General features: G+C 51.4%; 1 protein-coding gene across 3 annotated transcripts in view; it reads left to right on the forward strand.

Annotated features, from left to right (window-relative positions):
• The first annotated feature begins 14,229 nt into the window (after window positions 1-14,229).
• WWC1 (WW and C2 domain containing 1) overlaps window positions 14,230-23,698 on the forward strand; it is a 71,817-nt gene continuing 62,348 nt past the window's right edge. The window contains exon 1 of one of the 3 annotated variants that reach the window (XR_008468869.1): window positions 14,230-14,590. Coding sequence is in view for 2 of the 3 variants with exons in the window: in XM_054217512.1 (XP_054073487.1) it covers window positions 14,443-14,590 (148 nt within the window). In the remaining variant the exon portion in view is untranslated. The remainder of the gene's footprint in view (window positions 14,591-23,698) is intronic. The other 2 variants (XM_054217512.1, XM_054217511.1) reach the window with 2 other exon arrangements.

The following is a 23,698-nucleotide window of genomic DNA, read 5'->3' on the forward strand; positions in this document are numbered from 1 at the left end:
ATAAAGTCTCTAAAACTCCTGTGAATGACTTGTCTTCCATTGTGAAATTTTTTTCAAATGAAAAAATATTAGTCTGTCGCTGTCACCTAATGCACGCAGCATCTTGTATGTCGGAGCGGCTTGCTGTTGTTGGACCCTGGATTCTGCAGAGGGCTGGTGCTTTGATCTCGGGGCCAGCAGAGTCCCACACACATCACCCAAAACTCTGTTTAGGACACAGCAGCGAAGTGGTAAATGCTTCAGAAACCCCCTCTGCGCCTCACGACTGGCAACCCTCAAACTGCCACCTTTCAATCCCGGAATTAGTTGAATTGCGCTGAAGTATCCTCCAAACAGTAACATAATATTAAATGGAAGACGGGAGGCCGTGCTGTGAGCCAGGGGGTCTCCACGAAATCTGTCTCCTTTGGGAGATTGCTTATTTCTGCCACGTTTAAAAACTGGCGGTAAGATCAAAGACCCCCTCCCAGGCAGACAGTCGCTCCTGATGATGTTAAAAGGGAACCATCCATCAGCCGCAGCCCTGCTGCTTTTAGCTCATCGAAGGACGTAGCCAGGGACCTCCACTTAATTTTGAGAACAGTTTTGCTTTTGGCGTTGCAAACGAGGCTTTTAATGATTGATGATATCGACAGAGGCGCTCGGGTTGGTTATGGGCATTAATTCACTCTGGGGCATTTTGAAAGCAGACCAGTCCGGTGGCCGCGTGGTGCAACGCCCGCAGCACTCGGCAAGTGCATCTAACTTTTGCCGTGCCAACAAGAGCCGCCCCGTCCCGACGGCAGCGTGGCAGCCCCGTGCCTGCCCCGTGCAGCGCGCGCTGCAGCCCCGGCCCCTCACTCGTCCCCTGGAGGGTGAGCCTGGGTACACTTCCCGATGAAGCCCTGTACGTCCATCGCTGCAGAGGTTTTCCTGTGCTGGTGGACTTGAAGTGCTGTTACCTTATCACGCTGCTCTGTACGAGTGAAACTTCTTAAAGAACTATTGTTAATTTTTTTATAATGGAGGCATAAAACATGAAATCACAAGGTGGAGACGCTTTGCGTTATCACATTTGTCCCGGATTACCCTTGCCCCGTACTGGTAAGCTTCTTAGGTCATTTTATGGAATGGAATTTTTCTCACAGTTGAGAGGGTTGAAATGGGAACCTGTTGCACAGTCCCCGATGTCCTTTATTCTGTTACTGTTCTCCTAAGGCTGAAACTCCTCAGATTTAGAGATTCTGCTGCTTCAAAAAGAAACTCAGTTAAACTAGAAGTGAAGTACCCTTTTTAATATCAATTACTGTGGGAGGAGATGTAACAGATGTGAAGGGGATGCACTCCCTACCCAGCTCCTTTGCAAGGGACATACACGTCATCAGGAAGGTGTGGACTTTGGAAGGTGGTCCAGCCATGCCAGCTAAATACGCACCAGAGACCGTTTATCCAGGGCTATCCGTGGTTTCCAAAGCCTGTGTGCAGCTCGGCGCGGGTCCCGTGGGAAGCCCCAGGGGTGCCCCTGAGCTCTTAGAGCCAACTGACTGTTGTGCCGGACCCGACCGAGGTGGTCCCCAACCCTTACCTCGGCTCTGCCACCGCGCTTTCTTTGTGTTCCCGTACAGACTTGCCGACACATTTTACGTGTATCCACATGGGCAAACTCTCCCGGCCTGTCCTTTTGGCAAGTAAACCGCGGTGTGTCCCGTTACTTACAAAACCCTTGTGTGGTGCATCAAAGAGATTGGAGGAATTCCTGTATTTTGTAATTGTGACAAAGAGCTAGATGCTCTCGTCTGGAAAAATAGCTGACCCTTGGAGGCCATACTAGAGAGCTTTTCACTTAACGAATGGAGGAGATACCTGGACTGACGTGGCCACGGCCAACCACTTATTGCCTCCTCTCCTGTGGTCCCATCTGAGTTGCCCGTTTCTTTTTATCCCTTTCCCTTTCCGCAGCCCTCCCTTTCCTCGCTCCCCTCAGACTGCTATCTCCTGTTCCTCTCGCAGCTCTTGCTTTTTCTCTCTCCTCCGTGCTAAACTTTTCCATATGGAAAAGGTGATCAACCTAAAGCAATGCCAAGGAGACATGAACCGTGCTCCTTCTTATGGGAGAGTAGTGAAGTGGTGGCTTTAACAGTGACATTGTGGCCGTGTCCCCAGCAGTGTTGCCACCAGGCGAGGCGGAGGGCAGCCGTGTAAGGACCTGCCCGAGGAGCGCTGCTCACTGCGGGACGGCCCCGTGCCTGAGCCCACGACAGACCAAGGGCTACCAAACCACGTTCGCCCGGCTCGCTCACTCGGGCGTAAGCCGCGTGTCTGCAGAGCCAAAACAAATCCAAGAACAGGCTTCTGCTTGAAGCTAAACCCAGATGGAGAACAGCACTAGAGTACGTTCCTTTTTTCCCATTGGACTGCTGCAACTGAAGGAGTTTGGTATTTACAACCTTGCATTTCAGCTTGAAATAACTGTTTTCCTTCCTGGCTTAGCCCAAAGCCTGGGACGTGGCTGTCGGTGTCGGTGCGTGTCTCGGCACACCCTGCTCCTCACCGCCACTGCTGTTTTGCCTCTCGAGGTCGCCCTCCGGGGCATTGTGGCCACGTGATGGCAGTTCTGCCCAGGGGATGCTCAGAGGCCTTTCCTCTCACGCTGCCGTGCCCACACCGGTCCCCAGCAGCGCCACGGCCGCCTTCCGTGTGGCCTCCTGTGACCCCGATAAAGGCACCGACAGAAGCTCCTCCTAAAGCTGGGCCAGACCAATGCATCCACAACACTCCCATGGGAACGAATGTGGGGAAGGAAGCATTTAGACCCTTCTTATTTTTCTTTTCTCTTTCCTACCTGGAGTGCAAGAGCTGACACGCGCTGGGCTCTGAGAATGCGCAGAACCAGTCTGAAACCTGCGTAGGAGCCCGGCTCTGGTACTGCTGGTTTTCACCTCCCATCCCTTGGGTCATGTTGTCTCTCGAAAGTTTCCTGACAGAAATCAAGGTGCCAACAGTGTTCTGCCTCTCTCATGTTACCCCATAAGCCCCTGAGCTTCACGTAGCCCAGGCTCATCATTGCTGTAAGAGCAGAAGAGCTACATATTCCTCCTCTGCACTGGACGTGGCCGTAGCACCTCCTCCTAAGGCACTCTGTTGTTTGTTGGTCAAGAGTTGCCTGTGCACACAAGCATCGGCCTTCCCCAGGATCCAAGAAAACCACGTCAGAACTGAGTGCCATTGAATGATGTGCATTAACCGCTTTGTGCTATAATTTCTGTCAGGTTGACCCTTTTGCTGGCAGTCTTGCCAACAGAGATGATCGAACATGGGACAGCGTTCGACAGTCACCTTTGAGGCTACAGCCCTAGGAAACTCAAAAGGCAAAGTTTCTGCCACCCTGTCGTACTGTCCTGTGTTCACCTGGGGATCTTGCATGAGAACCACATGTTAAGGTCAGTCATATACTCAGGTGGCTTTTATTTTAACTACACCTGTTCAAAGGTGAGATGAGGACCATGGTTTAGTGGTGGTTTTGGCAGTGTTAGGTTGATGGTTGGACTCAATGATCTTAAAGATCCCTTCCAACCTAGACAATTCTATGATTCTCTCTTACTTTACAAGCTAAGGTGGGATGGCCTTACAAGTCCTACACCATCCAAATGTTAAGCACAAGCCCTTAATTGCAGGAAATAAATACATATTTTATCTGGAAGACAAGACCTTCTATAGCTGTATTTTTTTCTCCGAAGAGGAACAAAGAGGAACTAAGAGTAGATGTCCCTGGGCAATTTTGAATGTGGGAATGGGGAATGGGTCTTTACCGGCCAGGTGTAGAGTGTAACAGGCCCCCCGATTTAGCTAAGCTGGGTGACGAAGAGGTTTCGGGACCCCACTGCCTCTGAGCTGCTTCTGAGCTTTTCTGCCAACAAGGAAAGTTCCTTCCCAACCTCTTCCGGTACAGCCTGCAGCACAAAGGTTTGTTATTTACAGGATTACTTAGTTTAAACCTTACTCATTTCATTTGAAATCTGCCACTCCTCTGGAATCAAACTGACTACTCCACCTCCGCGGCACCAAGAGCCGAGGGCTCACACAGGAGTTTAACGCAGGGTCACCATCCGCCACAGTACAGTTGCTGAGGCAGCTGCGGAAGACGTTTCACTCACCAGATCTCTGAATTAGCAGAGAGAACTTAACAGCCTTACGGTCACTTTCAGCCCGTGGAAAATAGTGCCGGAGTGCTGGCCCTGGCAGGTGGCTCCTTTGGGCAGAGGCCATCACTGGAGGCTGCGGGTGGGGGGTACCAGCACACATACGCTGTATGCTGTAACTGCTTGTTCAGGCCCATCATATATAAACAATTCTCTCTCCCTTGCCATGTGTGTCTGTTAGCTCCCAATAAACGTAGTTTTGTGCACTGCTTGAACAGCCCTGGAGGGGTTCAAGGCCAGGCTGGACGGGGCTTGGAGCAACCTGGTCGGGTGGGAGGTGTCCCTGCCCAGGGCAGGGGGTGGCACTGGATGATCCTTAAGGCCCCTTCCAACTCTAGCCATTCGATGGCCAGGAGCTGTAGAAAGGCAAATATTATGCCAGTGTCAAAGCACAAACTCCCCTGGGTTGACAAAGCCTTTTCTGCTCCTGCCTAACCCGAGGCAGCAGAGCTAGAGTCGGGGTCAGGAACTGTGTGTGTGTCTGCAGCAACACCTGACGGGTGATGACCTGAGCAAATAGGAAGAATGAGTGGTAATTAACAAGCAGCCAAGGCTGGGTCGCACAACAGTCATCACAACAGGCTTTGCAGTGCCCTCACGGCTGGACCCATTGGCGATTTTAATCTCAGCTGACCAAGAGCTCCCTATGTCGGCTCAGCCTCCCCACCACCACCACCACCAAAAATAAGTAAAACCCGAGGGGTTTTACACGGGTGCGATGTGCTCAGGTGCCCGAGCCAGGCACTCAGCCGGACGAGCCAGGCAGGGAAACAGCCTGGCAGGGAGAGCAGGGACTCGGCCCTGCCAGCATCTCCCACACGACGTTTGGGGGGCTGCCCGTGAGCACCCTGCACGCTGCAGGCCGGTCAGCCTCTGCTGCCACCGGCCACAGGAGCCACTTCTTGCCCTGGGGAACGTGGGGTTTGCACCAGAGCAAGAGTCAGTGCCCCAGCAGACGCCTTGCACCCGCCCTGTGCTTCAGCTCACCCGCGGCTCTGCTGGTGCCACCGACCCTGCCCAGGCTCCCCACACCTCCGGCGGCGGCAGTGGGGTGTTCCTCCTTCCAGTTCTGCAGTAGCTCTTCAAAATACACATCTACTGTAACAGGTTAGGTTTTCCCTTCTTGTTAGTTAAAATATCTGCGTAGCATTTTAGCCTCTACCGAGGATTTAATGGTTCTGGGGTTAGAGTCGCGCTACTTCTGTGGTGCTTCTGAGCCAAGGAGAAGAAAAAAAAAAAAAGCAAGTAACAAAATAAGAACACCATGGGAGAGAGCTGTGTGCCAGTTTTCAGAGAGCAGCAAGTGAATGCAGCCAATTTATAAACCCTTCACAAATAGGGTTTACAATGGAAGTGGCAGTTAAGCCATCGTGAGTACAGAAGGTGGCAGGCAGCGTGCTGTAACGCCGTCCGAGCTGTGTCACAGCAGCTCAACAGTGTTGCTATTGGAAAAATTATATTTACAGAAGTTTTACATCTTTAGATGACAGCTTCTGGCAGGCTTTAGTCTAATTTTGTGGCTGCGTATAGCAAGAAAACCCGCCAGCGGAATTGTGTTGACTGCACTAGTGCCTTTTCTGCTAAAGCCCGGCCCTTGTGACTGTGCCGGGTACCTCTCCCTCCCCAAACTTCATTAACTGAAGCAATCCTGTAAATGAAAGTAAGATATGAAGAAACATCACTCAGTGCTATAAATCAGTAAGCCAACTATTTCATTTCTAGTGGTCAGCAATAGTCAATGCCTCAACAGGCTCTTCTTGATAAATCAGATTTTTTTCATCTGTCAGATGTTCTTCCTGGAGATAAAAATCAGATTCCTGCCTGCCTCTGTGAGCTGTAGTGATTTATTTTTATTGAGACAACCCCGTCTTAATGCCTTGGTCTCTGCCCAGGTGGAGAAAGCAGGCCACTAAAAAGCCCATGACAAAGCATCTGAGAGGAGAGTTTTGACACCTCGTGGGACCCTCCTTAGAGCCGAAGGGTGGGGAGGGAGGAGGCTGATGGAGGGCTTGGGGCCCAGCTCCTTTCTTTAGGTTTCCCAGTCACAGGGTGGGTGAGGCTGACCCACTGTTAAGAGCAGGGGCTCAGAACCACGTCCAGCAGGGTTTTTAATATCTACGCGGCGACCACAAGGTGCCTGGGCAACCCGTTCCAGTGCTCAGTCACCCTCACAGTAAGTGTTCCTTATGCTTTTCTGTATTTCTGCTTGCGCCTGTTGCCCCCTGTCCTGTCACTGGGTACCGCTGAGATAACCCTCATCACTACTCACCGTTACTCCTCCCTTCAGATATTCGTGCACACTGATAAGGGCCCCCTGGAGCCGCCTCCTGTCCAGGATGAACAGTCCCAGCTCCCTCAGCCTCTCCCCTCTGTCAGATGCTCCAGTCCCTTCACCATCTTCATGCCCCTTTGCTGGACTCTCTCCAGTACGTCCATGTCTGTCTTGCACAGGGTCACCCAGACCCAGCACTCCAGACCTGTCTCACCAGTGCTGGCAGAGGCGCAGGATCACCTCAACCTGCTGGTGACGCTCTGCCTAACGCAACCCAAGGTGCTGCTGTTGTCCCGCTTTGCCACAAAGGCACGTTGATGGCTCATGGTCAATCTGTTGTCCCCCGGGTCCTTTCCCGGAAAGCTGCTGTGCAGCTGGGTGGCCCCCGGCTTGTACTGGTGCTTGGGGTTGTTCTTCCCCAGGTGCAGGACTCTGCGCTTGCCTTGGCTGAACTTCATGAGGTTCCCATCGGCCCCGTTCTTCAGCCCGTCCGGCAGAACACCCTCTGGTTTATCAGCCGCTCTGCCCAGAGTGCCGGCCTGTGTGCGTCCCACCGCCCCGTGCTGCTGCCGTGGGACACCCACACGGGGCTCTCGGTGACTGTGGGTTTGGGAGTCACAAGCCATGCTGGTGGAAACGCGAAAGTTCGTATTTTTGGGCCAGAAAGGCTGAGGCAGCGCTGTGCCTGGTGAGGTGACAAATGACCAAGAGAAACCTGCTTAGAGGAGGAGGCTTCCCTGACTTCTGAACAAATAACGGGCCAGTAAAAACAGGAAATCACACCGAACCAATTGAATTTTCTGTCAACTGTGTTCTCTATCAAAAGGCTGAGGGAAAGTTTTAAACTTTTTTTTTTTTTTTTGGTGACAAGTGTGTGGCCCCGTTCCTAACTCCCACCCGCAGCACCAGGGCGGACCTGCCTCTGCTCTTGCGGAGGAGCTCAGCGCTGGTGGTGGCCTCGGCTCCCCCCGAGCTCGGCAGAGCCCCCACGCCGAGCGGCTGGGTGGCAGCTGCTGATGTCCCATGGAGGACAGCCAGGGCCTGGGCATTGGCAAAGGAGCTGACGCTGGGATCGGAGACTCTCACCCCTGTAAGAGCAGCTCCAGCTCCACTGGGGCGGTCTCCCATCTGGGTTCAGCAGCTCCCAATTATTGTCCCAATTATTGCGAGGGAGAAAAGACACATTCGGCTCCTAGCGTGTGCTGCGAGGGATCTCCACGCGCTCGGGGAGGACAGAGGCCAGGTCTTCCCAGCAATGTCGAGGGAAGATTGCAGTGCAGTGCCTCCAGCGGGCACGCAGGGGTCTAATAAAGCAACAGAGAGAAGGGTTTGGAAAAAAGAACAAAAACAACACTGCTTTATTTGTAGGTGAAAAAAACCCTCAGAGCACCCAAAGGTCATAGTTAGGAATTTATTCCCTCGCTGCAGGCTTGTTTGCTGAAAGATAAGGATCTTTGGTGCAGGTGTGCAAAGTGCCAAGGATCGTGAAGGCAGAGTAAACCCGCGGCTGAGCGAGGTGCTCGTGGCAGCTCCAGGAATCGCGAGGACTGTCCCTGTCACAGGTGTCCTGGACGTATCCCCTTCTTCCCAGGCAGAGCTCAGCTGACGGAGGGTTTAAGGATGCTGCCGTGTTAGAGCCAGCCTTGCCCGTGGCAGGGGGTGGCCAGGACATTTGCGCTGCTGTAAATATTGACCCGTGGCTTTGGAGAACCCTGATTCAGCGGGGGGGAATGTCCTGCAGACCGCAGTAGCTGGCCCTGTTTCACAAACAGCCCTGTGCGTGTACTCGCTCACAGCTCCCGCTGACGGCAAGCTACTTCTGAGCAGAGCAACCAAAAAAAAAAAAACCCAAACCAAACCACCCAGAGCAAAGGATTGGAAAAAAAACGGTTTCAGACCCAGCAGGTGGTTGTTCGGGTGGGCAGCGACGCGGCTGTAGCTCAAGGAGCAGCTGGTCAGTGTGAGCCTGAGGAGCCCTGCGTCCCCCGGGTCACGGGAGGTGGGGGAGTCTGGACGGGTCGGGGGGGCTCCGTTCAGACGGGTCCCACGGGCTGGGTGCCACAAACGCACTTGTGTTATCACAAGGCTTTCAGCGGCTGGGGCTTCTTAAGGCTTCCAGACTCCCCCCTAGGTCTCCTGCCTTTGCTCTCCAATCTGGCTTCAGCTGCCATGGGACGTAGTCTTGACTTTTCCCTTAGATACGCCATTTTATCCTCTGCACTCACAAAAGCAAGTGATATTTTTACTACTTACTTAATAAACAAACGTGGGGGGTTCTGCTCAATTTTTTCAATGCTTAAGGTAGCACAAAGGACTGCATTATGTTTACGAATGCTGTTCATGACAAACGGCATGACAAAGGTAGCTTGAAATTTAACATCAAAAATCCAGAATCTGCTGCCCGAGGCTTTGATAAAAGGCGGCTGAATTAAACTTTCCTCTTTGTCAGAAACCTTCATTTAGTTTGATTGGCTTATGATGAGCCTTAAACCTTCCCACACTTCTTTTCCAGCTGCTGTTTTACTGTATTTAGTTTTAAAAACTTGTTTATCGATGGCTCTTTCTCTTCCATTCCCTGCCAGCTTTGCCACAAGCCCGTAGGAGATGCCTATGTGGCTTAAGTCAGTCTGGTGGCTGCTTCACGGGGCAAGTGCAGGAGTCTCGTGGGTGACGCTGCAGCCGAGGGAGGGGATTCTCCCCCTCTACTCCACTCTCGTGAGATCCCACCTGCAGTGCTGCCTCCGGCTCTGGAGTCCTCAGCACAAGAAGGACACGGAGCTGTTGGAGCGGGTCCAGCGGAGGCCACGAAGATGATCCGAGGGCTGGAGTCCCTCTGCTGTGAGGACAGGCTGAGAGAGTTGGGGTTGTTCAGCCTGGAGAAGAGAAGGCTCCAGGGAGACCTTAGAGCCCCTTCCAGTCCCTAAAAAGGGCCTCCAGGAAATCTGGGGAGGGACTCTGGATCAGGGAGGGGAGCCATAGGATGAGGGGAAATGGTTTTAAATGGAAAGAGGGGAGATTTAGGTTAGATATGAGGAAGAAATTTTTCACTCTGAGGGTGGTGAGCCCCTGGCCCAGGTTGCCCAGAGAAGCCGTGGCTGCCCCATCCCTGGAGGGGTTCAAGGCCAGGTTGGACGGGGCTTGGGGCAACCTGGGCTGGTGGGAGGTGTCCCTGCCCAGGGCAGGGGGTGGCACTGGCTGGGCTTTAAGTTCCCTTCCCACCCAAACCATTCTATGATTCTATGATGGGATAAAAGAAAAAAAATACACTATTTGTCCTGGTTTCAGCTGGGAAAGAGTTAATTTTCTTCCTAGTGATTGCTGTGAAAGGAATGTCAATAATGCCTATTGTTTTTAGTTGTTGCTAAGTGATGTTTACACTATCTAAGGACTTTTTTCAGCTTCCCATAGAAGCACAGACAGAAGGATGGAGTGGCCAGTGAAATAGTCCATGCCATGGCCATCATGCTCAGTGTGTCAATGGGGGCTGGCGGGGGGCTGAAGGAGAGGTCAGGGACCGGGGGGTTTGTCCCAGGGAGAGGTGATATTTGCTGCGCAGAGCCGTGCCGGCTTGGCCGGGGCCGTCAGCGAGGGTGGGAACGGGAACAAAGGCTGGAGGGATGGGAGCTGCTTTGTTTCCTGCATAGACACGCAAGAATGTACGAAACCATAAATCAGAAAACATAATAAAAGATAAAATGTGGGTTTGATTTTAATACAGCAGGATGGTTGTACAGCAGAATGTACGCTCTCCCAGCGCGCTGTGGGGAACTACCGAGATTCCCTGGGTTTGATCACCGCTCCCAGCTCTGCTCCTCCGTAATGTGAGGTGGGAAACAGGAGAAAAAATAAAATTGTCAGAAAGGAAGACCTTAACCGTAGCCTAAAGGGACAAAATATCCCCAGAGCTTTGCTGTCCGTAGCGTTAAGCAGCCTCGCTGGATCACTGAGGATGTGTCTCTGTAGCAAACCAGCATCTCCCTGCTGGATGCATTTGTGGGAGAGTGATCAGCACGGTTCCGAAAGAGCAAGTGAGATGATTCGTTCCCGACAGTGCCTGGCTAGGGCACGGTTCAACAGGGACATGGTGGTGGCCTTGGCAGTGCTGAGTTAATGGTTGGACTTGATGATCTTAAAGGTCTTTTCCAACCTAAACGATTCTATAGCATCTTCTTTCAGAAATGAACTAGGCGGAGACCTCTTACGACCCTCTGTGAGAGGCCAGAACACAGCAGAAACCCAGCCAGAAGGCTTCCCGGGGCCATGGGTCCTCTTTAATGGTCCCCTGGAACTCTGGCCACCCCTCGCACCTCTCCTGGGCCACAGCACAGCACGTGTGAGGAAGCGTCGCACCAAACCCCGCGCCGGGTACAGAACAAATTGGGATGTCAGCTGCTTTTCTGTCCTTTTTGCTTTTTTTTTGAAGGCCTCCAGCAATGGGTCTTTAAAGGAGTAGTTTGAAAGAAAACAATGAAAGTTTACAGAAAGTTCCTTTGGTGTTGGGACGGGAAGGGAAGGTCCGGCAGGTTGTGTGCGCTCTTCCCTGCCTCCGGGGCTCTTCCCGCCCGGCTGGAAACAGCTTCTGGGAACGGGAAAGCTTTGGGTTGCTTCCAAAATGAAACATTCCATCTTTCCAAAGCTGGTTTTGACTTTTTTTTTTTTTTTTTTTTTTAAAAAAAGCCATTTGGAAAGTGAAAAAAAATTGGCATACAGTTTGGGGGTGGGGAAGAGGCTTTCTACAAGGAAAAGGCAACCCTCCATAGAAACGTCAAGTTGGAGGCTTCAACCAAAATGCGGTATTTCAGGAAAACGTAATTGTTCCCTGGCAATTGATTTTAAAACAATTTTTCCTCCTATTTCAGTTCAGACACTTGAAGATATTGTCTAAGAGGCCAATATTGCGCTCTAGTAGCTTTTGACGTGTGTGTTTTTGTTATTCGCAGTCGATTAAGAACAGAGCTTTAAGTGCCGAGTATGAAAATACAGACTTTTAATGCATTGGGGAAGAAAAAAACCAAACCACCAAAACCCCAAGCAGCGAGCATCCAGCTTCCCCCCAGCAGAAACCACCATCAGAAAATGCCTGCGCTTGTTACTGAATAATTTGTGACCCGGCGGGTGGTGGACTGGGCAGAGCAGGATGGGCCGGCGGCGTGGGGCCGGGGAGGTCACGCTGGAGACATTGAACCCCGGCCAAAATAAAAAAAATAAAAAAAAAAAAAAAAAAAAAGAGGTTTCTGCAGACTTTGTTCCCTGCTCTGTTCTTCCCTTTCACATAGGTAAGCGCTTACCCACCAACCAAACCTTCCCTTTCTTTGCTCATGAGAAAACAATCACCTGTTTGTTTATTGCTTTGCAGTTCAAACAGACGCTGATCACGCTGAATTCTTTTGTTGTGAGTGTAAGCGGTAAAAGGGAATAAGTTACCACAAGCACATTGCTGATTACATTCATAAATTCATGCGGTTCAATGAGAGGGTTTTGTTTTTGGTTTTTTTCACGAGTTAAAAAATAAAGGGAAAAATAAGACCTTTCAACTTTAGTCAGAAATATTTACTTCAATATAATAAATACTTATATTTATCTCAAAAGCAACTATCTTTAAAAAACTTACACAATTACTTTCTTCATAAACGCAGCTGATGATATCTGGAAAAGAAAAGGTATTTGGTCAGCTTCTTTACTTATAGCTTTTCTCTATATGATCTACACACGCTCTGAAAATTTGAAAAAACACTTTAAAATGAAACATGCCTTTTGGAAGAGTGCGTGAACGTAAGACCGGAAATACAGGAATATGAAAACACACATTAATTTCTTATCACTTTGTTATTTACTTCTTCTCTTGTAATATTTAAAAACATTAGTTGTTGCTCATTATTTTTTTCTGCAGTTACAGTTCCCCCTTTTAAATGTCTTCAGGACTTTGCTGGGTGTTTTACAAAGGGAGAAACACCATTATTCACGCAATTAAAAGCTGTACAGAGAAAATGCGGCTATCGGTGGCTATCCCAGTGCCGCGCAGAAACCCACTGCTGGCCACTGGCTGGGGCCCTGGGCTGCCGGCAGTGCCGGTGTCGGCTCGCTGGTGCGGCGCCGCTCCCCCAGGAACCACAACCTTCCCTTAGAGCTGTGGACGCACACAGGGTTTGTTCCCTTTTTCTTTGCTTTATTATTAATTTAAAAGTCTCGTGGATGGTCCCGTTCATAGAAGCAATGCATTCAGTGGCCCCCTCCAGGGGGGGCTTCAGATAAAAAAGGGGTTAAATCAGGCAATTTTCCAAATGCCTTGCTTTCAGTTTTACTTGCCTTCATTTTCTTCCCTGCTCAACCACTTCATCAGCCAACTGCTACTGCGGTCTGCTTCGGCCTCTGGAGAATTAGCGGTTCTGACTCCCAGCAGGTTGTCAGAAAGCCTGAAAGAAGTTATCCTACCCTCGAAATCTGGCACAAAAATGAGATGTTATTTCTACTCGTCTCCCTCGCTTTTACTTTTCCTCCCCAGGCCTTGGTGGCTCCCCTCTTCCCATCCTCCGGTTTCCTTGTGCATCCCAGTGCTTGGCAGGGATCCCCGCTCCATTCTGCTCTTTCAATAGCTGGAGCTCTACAAAACTTTTTGCTTTTTCCCCTGGGGAACCAGCTGGCGCTCCCCGGGGAAAACGCGACCCAACCGCACGCACAACTCCCGCCATCGCCACAGAGCGCGGGTCGCCCTGCCATTGCACGGGCTTTCATTGTCGTGGGCAGTCTCTTCAAGCCGAAATTACTGAAATCCGGGGACAGGAGCCCGGGGAGGGCACGTCCTCGTGGCTCCATCCATGGGGCACTGCAGCTGGCTCCATCCATGGGGCACTGCCGGAGCCACGCTCGGGAATGGCAACAGCCCAGCCATGGTGGCAGCGGCACGGGAAAGGACACAACCATGGACACCCTGGCCTGGGGCAGGACCTTCTGGTGCTACCCTGACCTGTTTTTGTAACCCTGCGCTCCTGGCGATGGCCTCCCTGCATCTGCACACCCAGCTGCAAGGAGCTTCCGCTCCTGAAGCCGCAGAAATGGAAAAGTCACCCCCGTGGAGACCCCCCCCGGGCAGCCCCGGTGGCTGCGCCGCTTGTGCCAGCAAACACGGCCCGGCGCCGCGCCCCCGGGGGAGCCCAGGCGGAGTCGGGGGCTGCGCTGCGGGGGTCCCGCAGCGCCGGGGGTCCCTGTGCCGTTGGGGGGTCCCTGTGCTGCCGGGGGTCCCTTCATTCCCGAGGGGTCCCCGCACCGCCGGGGTCCCGCCGCAGCCCGGATGGCAGCGCACCGGCGGGCAGGGAGCCCTCAGAGCCCGAGGGGCGTCCCCGGTGCGGGATGAGTTCGGGTGCCGGTCCGCGAGTGCCGCCCCCCGGCACCACGGGCCCGCGTCCCGGGGCACCCAGCAGACCCCGCGCTGCTTTCCGCCGCCATCACCGCACCCCGTCCTGCCGGCGGGGCCGGGCTGGGCGCGGCAGCGGCGCCCTGCACCCCTGGCCTCCTGTCTGCCGCCCTGCGGCGCCCACACACCGGGGCCCCCACACCGGGACCCCCACACCGGGACCCCCACACCGGGACCCCCACACCGGGCCCCGCCGCACGTGCCCCCCCTCCCCGCCGGCAGGGGGCGCTCTGGTGCGCGCGGGGCGGGCGGGGCCGCGCCGCGGGGGCGGGGCCGCCCCGGGACCGGCCGCGCGGCCGCCGGCGGGGCGGCAGGAAATGGAGGCGTGAGGGGCCGGGCGGGCCGGGGTTCCCCCGCCGCAGGGCCGACCGCCGGCTCGCCCTCCCCGCACCGCCCCCGCCCGCCTCAGCCGGCTCCGCCCCCGCCGCGGGGCCGGCATGTGAGGCTGCCCGGCGGCGGCGGCGCTTCCCTGCGCGGCTGGGCCGGCGCGGCCCCCGTACCGCTCCTCGCTGCCCGCGGGAGGGGAGGCCCGGCCCGGCCCGGCCCTGCCCCCGCCGCCTCGCCGCGGAGCGGAGCGGTGGATGGGGCAGCGCGGCCGGCGGTGGGGACGATGCCGCGGAAGGAGCTGCCGCTGCCCGAGGGCTGGGAGGAGGCGCGGGACTACGACGGGAAGGTGTACTACATCGACCACGGCAGCCGCACCACCAGCTGGGTCGACCCCCGCGACAGGTGGGTGGCGGGGCCGGGTGGTGGTGGTGTCGCACCGGGGCCTCCTCCCCTCCCCTGGCCGGGCTGCGGGGCACGGCGCCTGTCGGAGGGGGGGCTGCCGCCCGGCGCGGCCTCCCCTCGCCCCCGGGGTGCCCGGGCGGTACCTGCTGCCGCCCCCCGGCCCGGCGAGAGAGGGGTTTTCCTTACCCGCGTCCCCGGCGGGGCACCTGCCCGCTGCGCGGGAGGCGAGGGGTGGCGGACGTCAGCGAGGTGGTTGTTTTGCCGTTCGCATCTTGCTGCCCACCTGCGCTCCCGTCTGCGGGCGTCGTGCGGACCCGCATCCCGCAGCGCCGGCATCAGCGCGGCCGCGGGAGCGGAGGGTGGCAGGGCGGGCAGTCCCCGCGGCCGCGGCGGGGTCTCGGCAGGGACCGGCGGAGCGGGGTCGGGGGGGGCTCGGTGGGTCGGAGGGGGCTCGGTGGGTTGGGTCGTGCCGCGGTGGCCCACCTCCGCAGGCAGCTCTGCGGCCTCGGTCAGCGTGGCCGTTGCGGAGGTCGCTGGCTTCAGGGCGCGTTTCTGATGGCCCCCGTCTCCCTCCTGCTCCCCAGCGGTCTCCGCCTGCTCCTGCCTGCTCTGAGGAACTCTTTACCTGTGCTTAAAAGTTAGAGAAAGCAGCCTACTGTTCAAGACCCGGGTCATTTTCTAAGCAACGCTCTGTCCTAGCACGTTCTGGCTCCGTGCTCACGGCGGTTATGGTGAGCCCGGGTATTGTAGCTCGACCATGTGGGAAGCTCAACTTCTGGATCTCTGTTGAAATCAGAAGTTCTGTAATTCACATCTAATGCTCTGTTTGCCGAAGCTCCCGGACACACGACTCAAAAATCCATCTTGATGAGCTGGGAATTCCAGCAATCTGAATCTGTTGATAAGTTTTACATGCTTCCCCCCCCATTTGACAGTGAGTGTTCCCCTTGTGATGGGGCAGGTAGTGTAATTCCTGAATTTGTTTTCATTTCTTTCCCTTGCCCCAGTGATCGGTTCCTTGAAGGGGCTTCCATTGTTGGCAGGATGGCAGCACTTTGCCTTCTCTCTGGTTCTGCTTTGATGTTTTTTTGTTAAGCGTGGAGGTGAATGATTGTCCAATTTTATGAGATTTTAAGGAGTGTTCTGCATTCCAGGAATAATCCTTGTGTGTACTGTACACAAATGTAACCTGCAGCTGGCTGGGGGTTTTGAACTTGTTTTGAGGCTTCTATTTTGGTAATATGCTCAAGAAGAGCTAAAACACGGTTGCTTCAAGGTGTGTTTTTTAACTGTCATAAGTCAATACAGGCTTAAATTAGGAATGCTTTCCTGGCATCTTTATTTTGTTACAGAGGATGAAGCCAAGTGAGAAATATAATAGGCCTGGTACTGGATTATAAAAATTCTCATCTGTCCTTGGTTAGCGATTCAAAAATGACAATAATGACTAAATGGGTGCCTTATTTATGCATGTGTACTGAGCTGTTGCAGAAACATTACATACTCACCACTGTTAATGGAGAATATTCACATACATACTGATAAGTCCTATCATATGACATATTTGCTGTGCACATAGAAATATACCTGAATACTCACGGCCCTGACGAGCTTTGCATCTGAGTCATCTTCTAGTAGCGCTACCAAGACAACAAGCTCTGTTGGACACTCCCCCTGAAAATCCTCAAGGTTTTGAAGAGTTTATTGGTCCAACACTAGAACAACTATGTGACACAACATTTACTTATCACCTGGGGGACCATGTGCTTGCATAAGCCAAAGCCCTGCTCTGACATACAGGAAAGAAGTTTCTCTTTCAGTGAACTGCCACTGTGTGAAAACCAGCTGATGGGGAATTTCTGATCAGCTCAAGTCATAAGATAACTACTTCCTGCAGTAGTGAGCTTGGGTTTGTGCACAGCTCATTGGACTTTAACAGTGTATTTTAAGTTTAAATATTTAAAGCGTAGCCTTTTACAAATCATCTTTAAAATTGCCACAGCCGAGAGGTTGATTTGTGTATTCGCTACAGTGCTCTCTGTGCTGTGCTTACACATGCTGCCTTTTACCCAGAGAAAAGCAACAGATACTAGGAAACATGGCTCTAAAACTGCAAGTTTGAGGGATGTGGAGACAGATGTGTGCGTTTGGGCTCTCTCTGAACCCAGTTGCTTGTCAGTAGGACTGTATCTTTGTAATATTTATCAATTTATTCAGGGAGCAACAACTGGTAGCTAAAGATAGGACGCACAGGTTTTTAAACCTTCCCTAAATCTTTCATTCTAGCTTAATTTAGTGGAAATAAGCATGAGCAGAGATACCATCTAGCTTCAGGGCATGAGCTTGCCCATTGTTTTTGTGACCACAGTTGGTGTGAGGTTTGTGGTTGTGCTAACTGAGGTGGGTTTAATAGGCTGCTGGGGAAGCAGGCCTGGCTGGGGGCACGCAGGGGGTGTGAGGTGGGACCTCAGCTGGCCTTGGACTGCATGAAATCAAAAGCTGGGCTGGTGAAGGTGGTGGGGCTGGTGGTTTTCCAGCTCTTGCGTAATGCAGGACACCAGTCCTGCTGGTGGGCTGTTGGTAAGAGGGGCCATTAGACTTTGCCAGTAGGAAGTCACTGGCACCTGGTGGCATCTCACTCTCCTGTAAAGCTGCCTTGAGTGATGCTCGGTGCCTGATTCTGTGATTTCAGGTGCTTGAAATCTTGACTGAAGCAACTGCATGTCAGGGCGCTCTTGCCTCATACCTTTTAAGGGTGTACTAGACTTGAGGGCAGTCCTGGGAAGCCTGTGGATGTTAAGAGCATTTTGGGAAATCATCTAAGGTTAAATAATCGGTATAATTTTGTGACGTACCTGTTACTGTACCTGTGGTATGGTGTAACAGAAAAGAATCGAGGTACCTTGTAAGCATGAATTTTTGGGTTAAAAAGCTGTAAGGCAGTTCTGGTGACCAGGTGGGGGTAAAAAAACCTCCATAAACCTACTGTGGTTTTACTTGTGTAAAACAAAGCTCATTGATAGATGATTTTTTTTTTTGTAGATTTGCTTGAAATTAAATAATTCACGACTTGGATACGGTGTAATGGGAGCTCAAACCTTACTGAGCTAGGGAAAGAAATTTGTCATTCCTAGTTTTAAAAGCAAGCATGATCTTTCAGTTATGTGCCGGTACATACCGTTTGATAAAACATGCGAGAGAGTTGCCCCAGTTGCTTTTTTAACACAGAGGGTGTGTCTGCACTGATGACCAAATAGAAAATAAGAATGGTGTGTCAAAACGTTAGCACCAGCTGCTGTTTGTTGTTAAACATCAGTGGAAATTGGTAACTGCACCAACAGAGCGCCCCGAGTGAGATTTCTGCTTTCATCAGACATAGGGTTAGAGGTGGGTATCTGGGTTCTGGTGGGTGTGCTCGCCTTGGGGGGGTTCTTGGTTTAGGGGAACCTCTGCTCTCCCTCAAACTATCTTGGAAGAGGATGGGGTTTTTTTCACTTCTCTCTGCCTTTCAACCCAGAAGCTTCCTGGTTACACTGAGGATTTGGAGATGCCTGATAACCCGTCCCGGTCACCAATATTTGTGTTCTCATACTCTTCCTGCTGGCATGGTGGTATAAGCAGTTTTTTCTAGGTTATTTTACGTGGAGCTGACTGAGCTTCTCATTTTATTACAATTACTGGACTCCTGTTGAGAGTGAAAGCTAGTGAAATAGGAGCGCTTCTAGCTTAAGTTTGGTGAAGCTACTAAACAGCAGCAGATGTTTTCTGTTTTGGGAGACAGCAGTGCCTCAGTTGGTGGCCCTTCATTTCTTGAAGGCTCTTATTGATGTAAAGGGTTGGAGACGTTTATTAAATGAAAGCCCAGATCCTGTAGTTGCTTCCCGAAATCCCTTCCTGCTCCATGTGGAGGTTTTTCGAGGCTGAACCTCCAAAGTAAAGCTTTGCTGAAGAGAATTGGCGAAGAGGTTTGCCAAGGTTCAGGGCCAATATATGCCAATGTATGTTTCGTCACATGTAGAAGACCTTGTGCATTTAAAATAGTTAGGGCCACCTATTTACTCAGGAAGAGCTGGGTTTGCTGAGACTGAGGATCTTGCTAGGCATGCCGTATAGAGAGCACAGTCATCTAGCCGTACGCCTCTAGGTCCACCTTCTAGGCGTGATGTGAAATGCTGCGGGGTATTTTGTCTCACCTGCATTATTCTGATCTTGAAGCTTTTCATCCCCAGTCTGCTCTGCACGCTTGGTCTCCGAGCTTCCTGTATTAAAGATTTAGAAATGTGAGCATCAAGCTAAAATTCCATATGTAACTGTCCACTACTCGGATTACTTGCCTATAGCATAACTGTAATCACTGCAATAAAGCTAAATATAGCTAAGTTAAATGTGGACGTTCTCCAAAGTGAAACGGCTAGAAGAAGGGAGGGCAGTGAAAAGCGTCAAGAATAAAAGGAGCTGTGCTTTCCTGTAGATAAAAATCAGTAAGCGTAAGGAGAAGGGAGAAAAATTCTCGAAGATGGACCATTTGTCTTCCTTAGGTTTTTCTTTCCTCACTGGCAGCAGCGTAGGTTGTGCAGCTGAAGGCTGCTAGTTTGATGCCCACTGTTGCCTTTCTTTACTGATAGCTAGCCAAACACCCTGTCGTATCTATGTGAATCTGCTGCTTTCTTGTGTTTACACTCCCCAAAATAGCTGATTATTTTATAAAGAACAGGCAGTTTGGCGTGTGCCCTGAGAAGCCGTTGATGAGTACAGAAGGGATTGACAGAAATAGAATCTTTGTAGTTGTCTAAGTGCCATCTCTGGGAACAGGTGTCTTAATGTGTAGGACTTGTGCTGTTCTTAGGAATTTTTTTCACAGCAAATGAAAAATTAATTGGTTTATCTAAGTGCTAATATATAGGGAGGCAAGGACAGCAAGTAAGGTTATTGTGACACCTCACATTTTTTTTAATTCATCAATATCAAGAGCCTTCCAAGGTGAATTAACACAGGCTGCATCTGTAATTGGAAAAAGTGGATTGGAGCTGAAATCAATCAGACCTCTTCAGTTATGAAAAATCAAACTTTCTGGTTTTGTTTTGTGGTGGCGTTTTTTTCCCCTGAGAGTCCCCAGACAAACCCCGTGGAAGGATGTATCGATCTCTTTGGAGGCTGCAGGGGACCGCTCGCAGAGCCAGTGTGCTTCCTCACTTGTGCAAACTCACAGCCGGGGAGGGCAGCTGGGAGCGACAGGTATGATGCTCTGTAATAAGGGCATCCCTGCTAAAGGTGTGGTGCGCACACGTGTGTAGTGGCAGAGGATGTTGGCAGTGACTTTAGAGCTAATGAAAGCATTATTTTTGTCTTGCTTCCCTATGGAACTTGAGGGGAAAAAAAAAAGAAAAACATGAAGTTTTGTTCAGCTCAGCAGCTTTTTAGTGCATCTTGTGGAATTCTGAGTCTTAAAAGATCAAAATTGCTTTTGAAGAAATCTCTGTAAATCACATTGTTTAGAACTATGTAGGTTGAGCTTCATCTTCTGCTCTGGCAAGGTCATTTTGCTTAGAAGATCAGTTCTTTAATTTTACCTCAAAGACTGATAGCTTGTGAAGTTAGGGATGCTGCCACATACCGAAAACTTACTTGGCATGGGGACCAACAATTTCATTCCTATGTAGGTCACGTATTTTCATATTGAAGTATTTTTCTTGATATCCATCCAGTGGAATGGCAGAAAATTGGCTAGTAAATCCCAGAAGGTGTGAGTATGGCAGGTGAGAGGTGGCTGCTGTCTTGGTCACCTGGGGCGGGTGCTCGGTGGTGCTGCTGATGGGACACCTTAAGCTGCTGCTGGAGTTAAATTCCGTATCGCTGCAGGGAGCAAGGTACAGAAACTGTTCTGGCTGAGAAATGTTATTTTACTGCCTGGGTTTATTTTACAGAAACAGTTGATCCAGACTGTGTATGCCTGGGCAGAAACTTGTGCTGGCGCAGCCGGGGCTGAGCAGGTGCATGGGAGGTGTGGGAGTGGAGCTGGCTCTGGGGGCAACTGGGGAATGGCTGCTGAGGGGGCACTTGTGAAACTGTCCCCAGGCACTTGACCTGGTCAGGCTCTCTGCCAGCCCGGCTGAGGAGGTGTTCCCAGAGCTGGAGGTGCTTAGCTTTGCCCCGTGATTTCTGAACGAGTTTTACAGGAAGAGTGGATTTTTCACTCGCTGGAGCCCAGATGAAGCCAGCAGTGGGGCAGAACATCTCCTAAATGTGCCATTTGCACTGGTGTCTTCATAGCTAGCATAGTTACGGGAAGATGAGCTTGCAGCAAACTTTTCCATGTCTGAATCTGATTTAAATTCCCCTACCTTGTGCCAGAAAATTTATTGGAAGACATGGGAAGACTTGTCCAAAAAAGTTTAACGAAATAACTTGTACATAAAGAAATGATGTGTGCTAGGTGGCTGAGGGTACTCCTGTCACTGACCTGGCACACCGCCTTTTTGGACTGGGATCTGATCTCAATTACTGGAGGGATCTATTGTTAAATGATTGATTCATATTCTGTGCTCCTGGAGGTGACTGCAGGCTGCCAAGGCTAGCCTTGCGCTCTGCTCAGCGTGCCGAGGAGCCTCGCTGCCCCACAACGCGTTCCTGCACGTGTTACGGAGACATGTCGCTTTCTGCCAGGATTGAAATGTTCTGGGCTTGACTTGACACTGGGTTGTGTCAAGTATGAGAGAACTTCAAGTCTTTCTCAAAGAGGGGGAGAGAGCACACAGGCGGCTTGGGAAAATCTTGCCGATGCTCTCCCTGTGCAGGGGCTGCCTGCCTGGACCTGGTGGCCTTGAGTGCCCCACCAGCAGCACAAAGTGTTAGCTGAAAAAAATAAATGAATAAAGGGGGGTGGCAGCAGCCAGGTAAAGTCAGGTGGAGGTATGTAAACTAGTGCTGCTACATACACATCTATGAGAGCTATGTAGATCGACCGCTTCCTTGGAGAGGAATACTTTTGATGCTGGCTTGTTGCCATTCATGAGACCTGTTTAGTAAGGTTACGTGCTTTGCTTGTGGTAATGAAGACTTAGCTTGAACTGCTCAAATAAAACCCCGAGTTCTTGTTCACAAAGCCTAAGGTTACCGCTCCCCCCTCCCTGTTAAGCTACATGCATAGATAATTGGCTGAACAAACAACAGACAAAACTGCTCCCGATAGAATAATAACTGCTTTTCACTGCCACTCATCCAGTCAAGTGACATCTGGAAGACTCTCTGGCTAGTCACAGGAGATTTGGTGTGTAACAGGAAGATGCAAAGAAGCCAAATCCTACAGCTGTCAGTGTTCTCTGGTTTTTCATGCTTTTGGATGGGTTCTGCTGGCTTGGTTTGTTCTCTGTTTACGCTGGTGCTTACGGCTTCCACCCCAGCCACGATGTTCTGCAACATAAGTACCCAACACATTTAAAAAGCAGATGAATTGCTTTCTCAATCTTGTAGAGGTGCTGTGGGGATTAATTAGTTCTGACAAAGTGCTTTCTGGCTGGGATGTCAAGCTGATGTTTCAGGACTAATGGTACTGTTCAGTGAAACTATTTAGTTCTCCTCAAATGGCTAATCACTGTTTTAGAAGAATTTACTCTGTGGTGGAAGTCTTTATTGATTTAAAGCACGCAATAAACAGTATTGATTTGCAAGAGGCAGTCATTCATATCTGCTCTATGCAGAGTTGAGACGTAAGGTGGTCATGTAAGTATTTTGAACTAAAATGTAAGTCAAGCTGTTGCTTAAATGGCCCTGCAACAACTTGAAAATTTCTCATATGTGACTTACAACTGCCTTAATAGCCTTGTACTCAGAACAAGGGCAGTCCCCTGCTAAGGAGAGGGCTCTCTGCTATTTCATCCCACCCTACCACAGGGAGGATGGCCTGCAGAGGAACAGCAGTGGCCAAAATAATCTTCTGGACCCTTAGAGCAGCATAGGAAAACGTAGGTAGCCCCAGAACTGCTATATAAAGCTGTGCTGTGGATAACTTTGCAGTTAATTTTGCTTGTGCCAGACCCAACTTTTGATTTCATGTGGCATCTGAGCCAGCTGAGCCTCTGCAGCTGCTGTGAGACATGCTGGTGGCCCAGCTGCACAGGCTGTCCCCTTGCCCATGCAGCCTCCAAGCCATCCAGTGCACAGTCCTGCGGAACGTCCTTTGAGGGGCTCAGGCAGGTTGCCACCATGGGTTGGCAGCAACAATCTGTTGGACCGTGGCATCTAACCCCCGAGTGAATGGGAAGAGTCATCTCACTGACAGCTTCATCCTGGTCACTTGAAGTTCTCACAGTTGGACTCTTTGAAAAGACTGAGCGTGCTTTTGAGCTGCTTATCCAAATTATCTCAAAGGGAATTTGGGTGGAGATGATAATGGAAAGTATGTGACTGTCCCATGTGATGCATCCATGCAAATTATCCAGCCTGTTTCCCGTGAAGTCTCTCGGGTTGGTGGCCTGTCTTGGGTGGTGCTGGGTCAGCCAGCCTGATTCAGGCTGCAGAGAAGCTGGCAGTAACCCCCTTGGGAGGTGGAGTTTATCGTACTTGTTTGGTAGAACTGGGTTTCTCTGCAGCCACTGAAATGCGAGGGAGGAGGTGTGTGGGTGGGAGCAGGGAAGCAGGTGGCACTCCAGGAATGGGGCAGCTCTTGTCCTGGGGTGGCAGGGACCGGGCAGGCGGGGGAGGGTGGGCTCCCCCTGGCCTGTGTTGCAGTAGTGCACTGGGGACAAGAGGAAATAGCCTTAAGTTGCTCCATGGGAGGTTTAGATTGGATATTAGGAAAAACTTCTTCACTGAAAGGGTTGTCAAGCATTGGAACAGGCTGTCCAGGGCAGCGGTGGAATCGCCATCCCTGGTGGTATTTAAAAGACGGGTAGACATGGTATTAAGGGACGTGGTTTAGTGGTGGTCTTGGCAGTGTTAGGTTGATGGTTGGACTCAATGATCTTAAAGGTCCCTTCCAACCCAGACAATTCTATGATTCTATGGTGCTCTAAAGCCGAAAACTCTGCTCACCCCAGTGCTGCTTTCCCTGAGGGGAACTCTTCAGCCTGTCTGCTCCATAGGGCTCCCTGGCTCACTGGGGGTTGTGAA

The sequence above is a fragment of the Rissa tridactyla genome, chromosome 11 (assembly GCF_028500815.1).
Source record: "Rissa tridactyla isolate bRisTri1 chromosome 11, bRisTri1.patW.cur.20221130, whole genome shotgun sequence".
In the NCBI taxonomy this organism is placed as follows: Eukaryota; Metazoa; Chordata; class Aves; order Charadriiformes; family Laridae; genus Rissa; species Rissa tridactyla.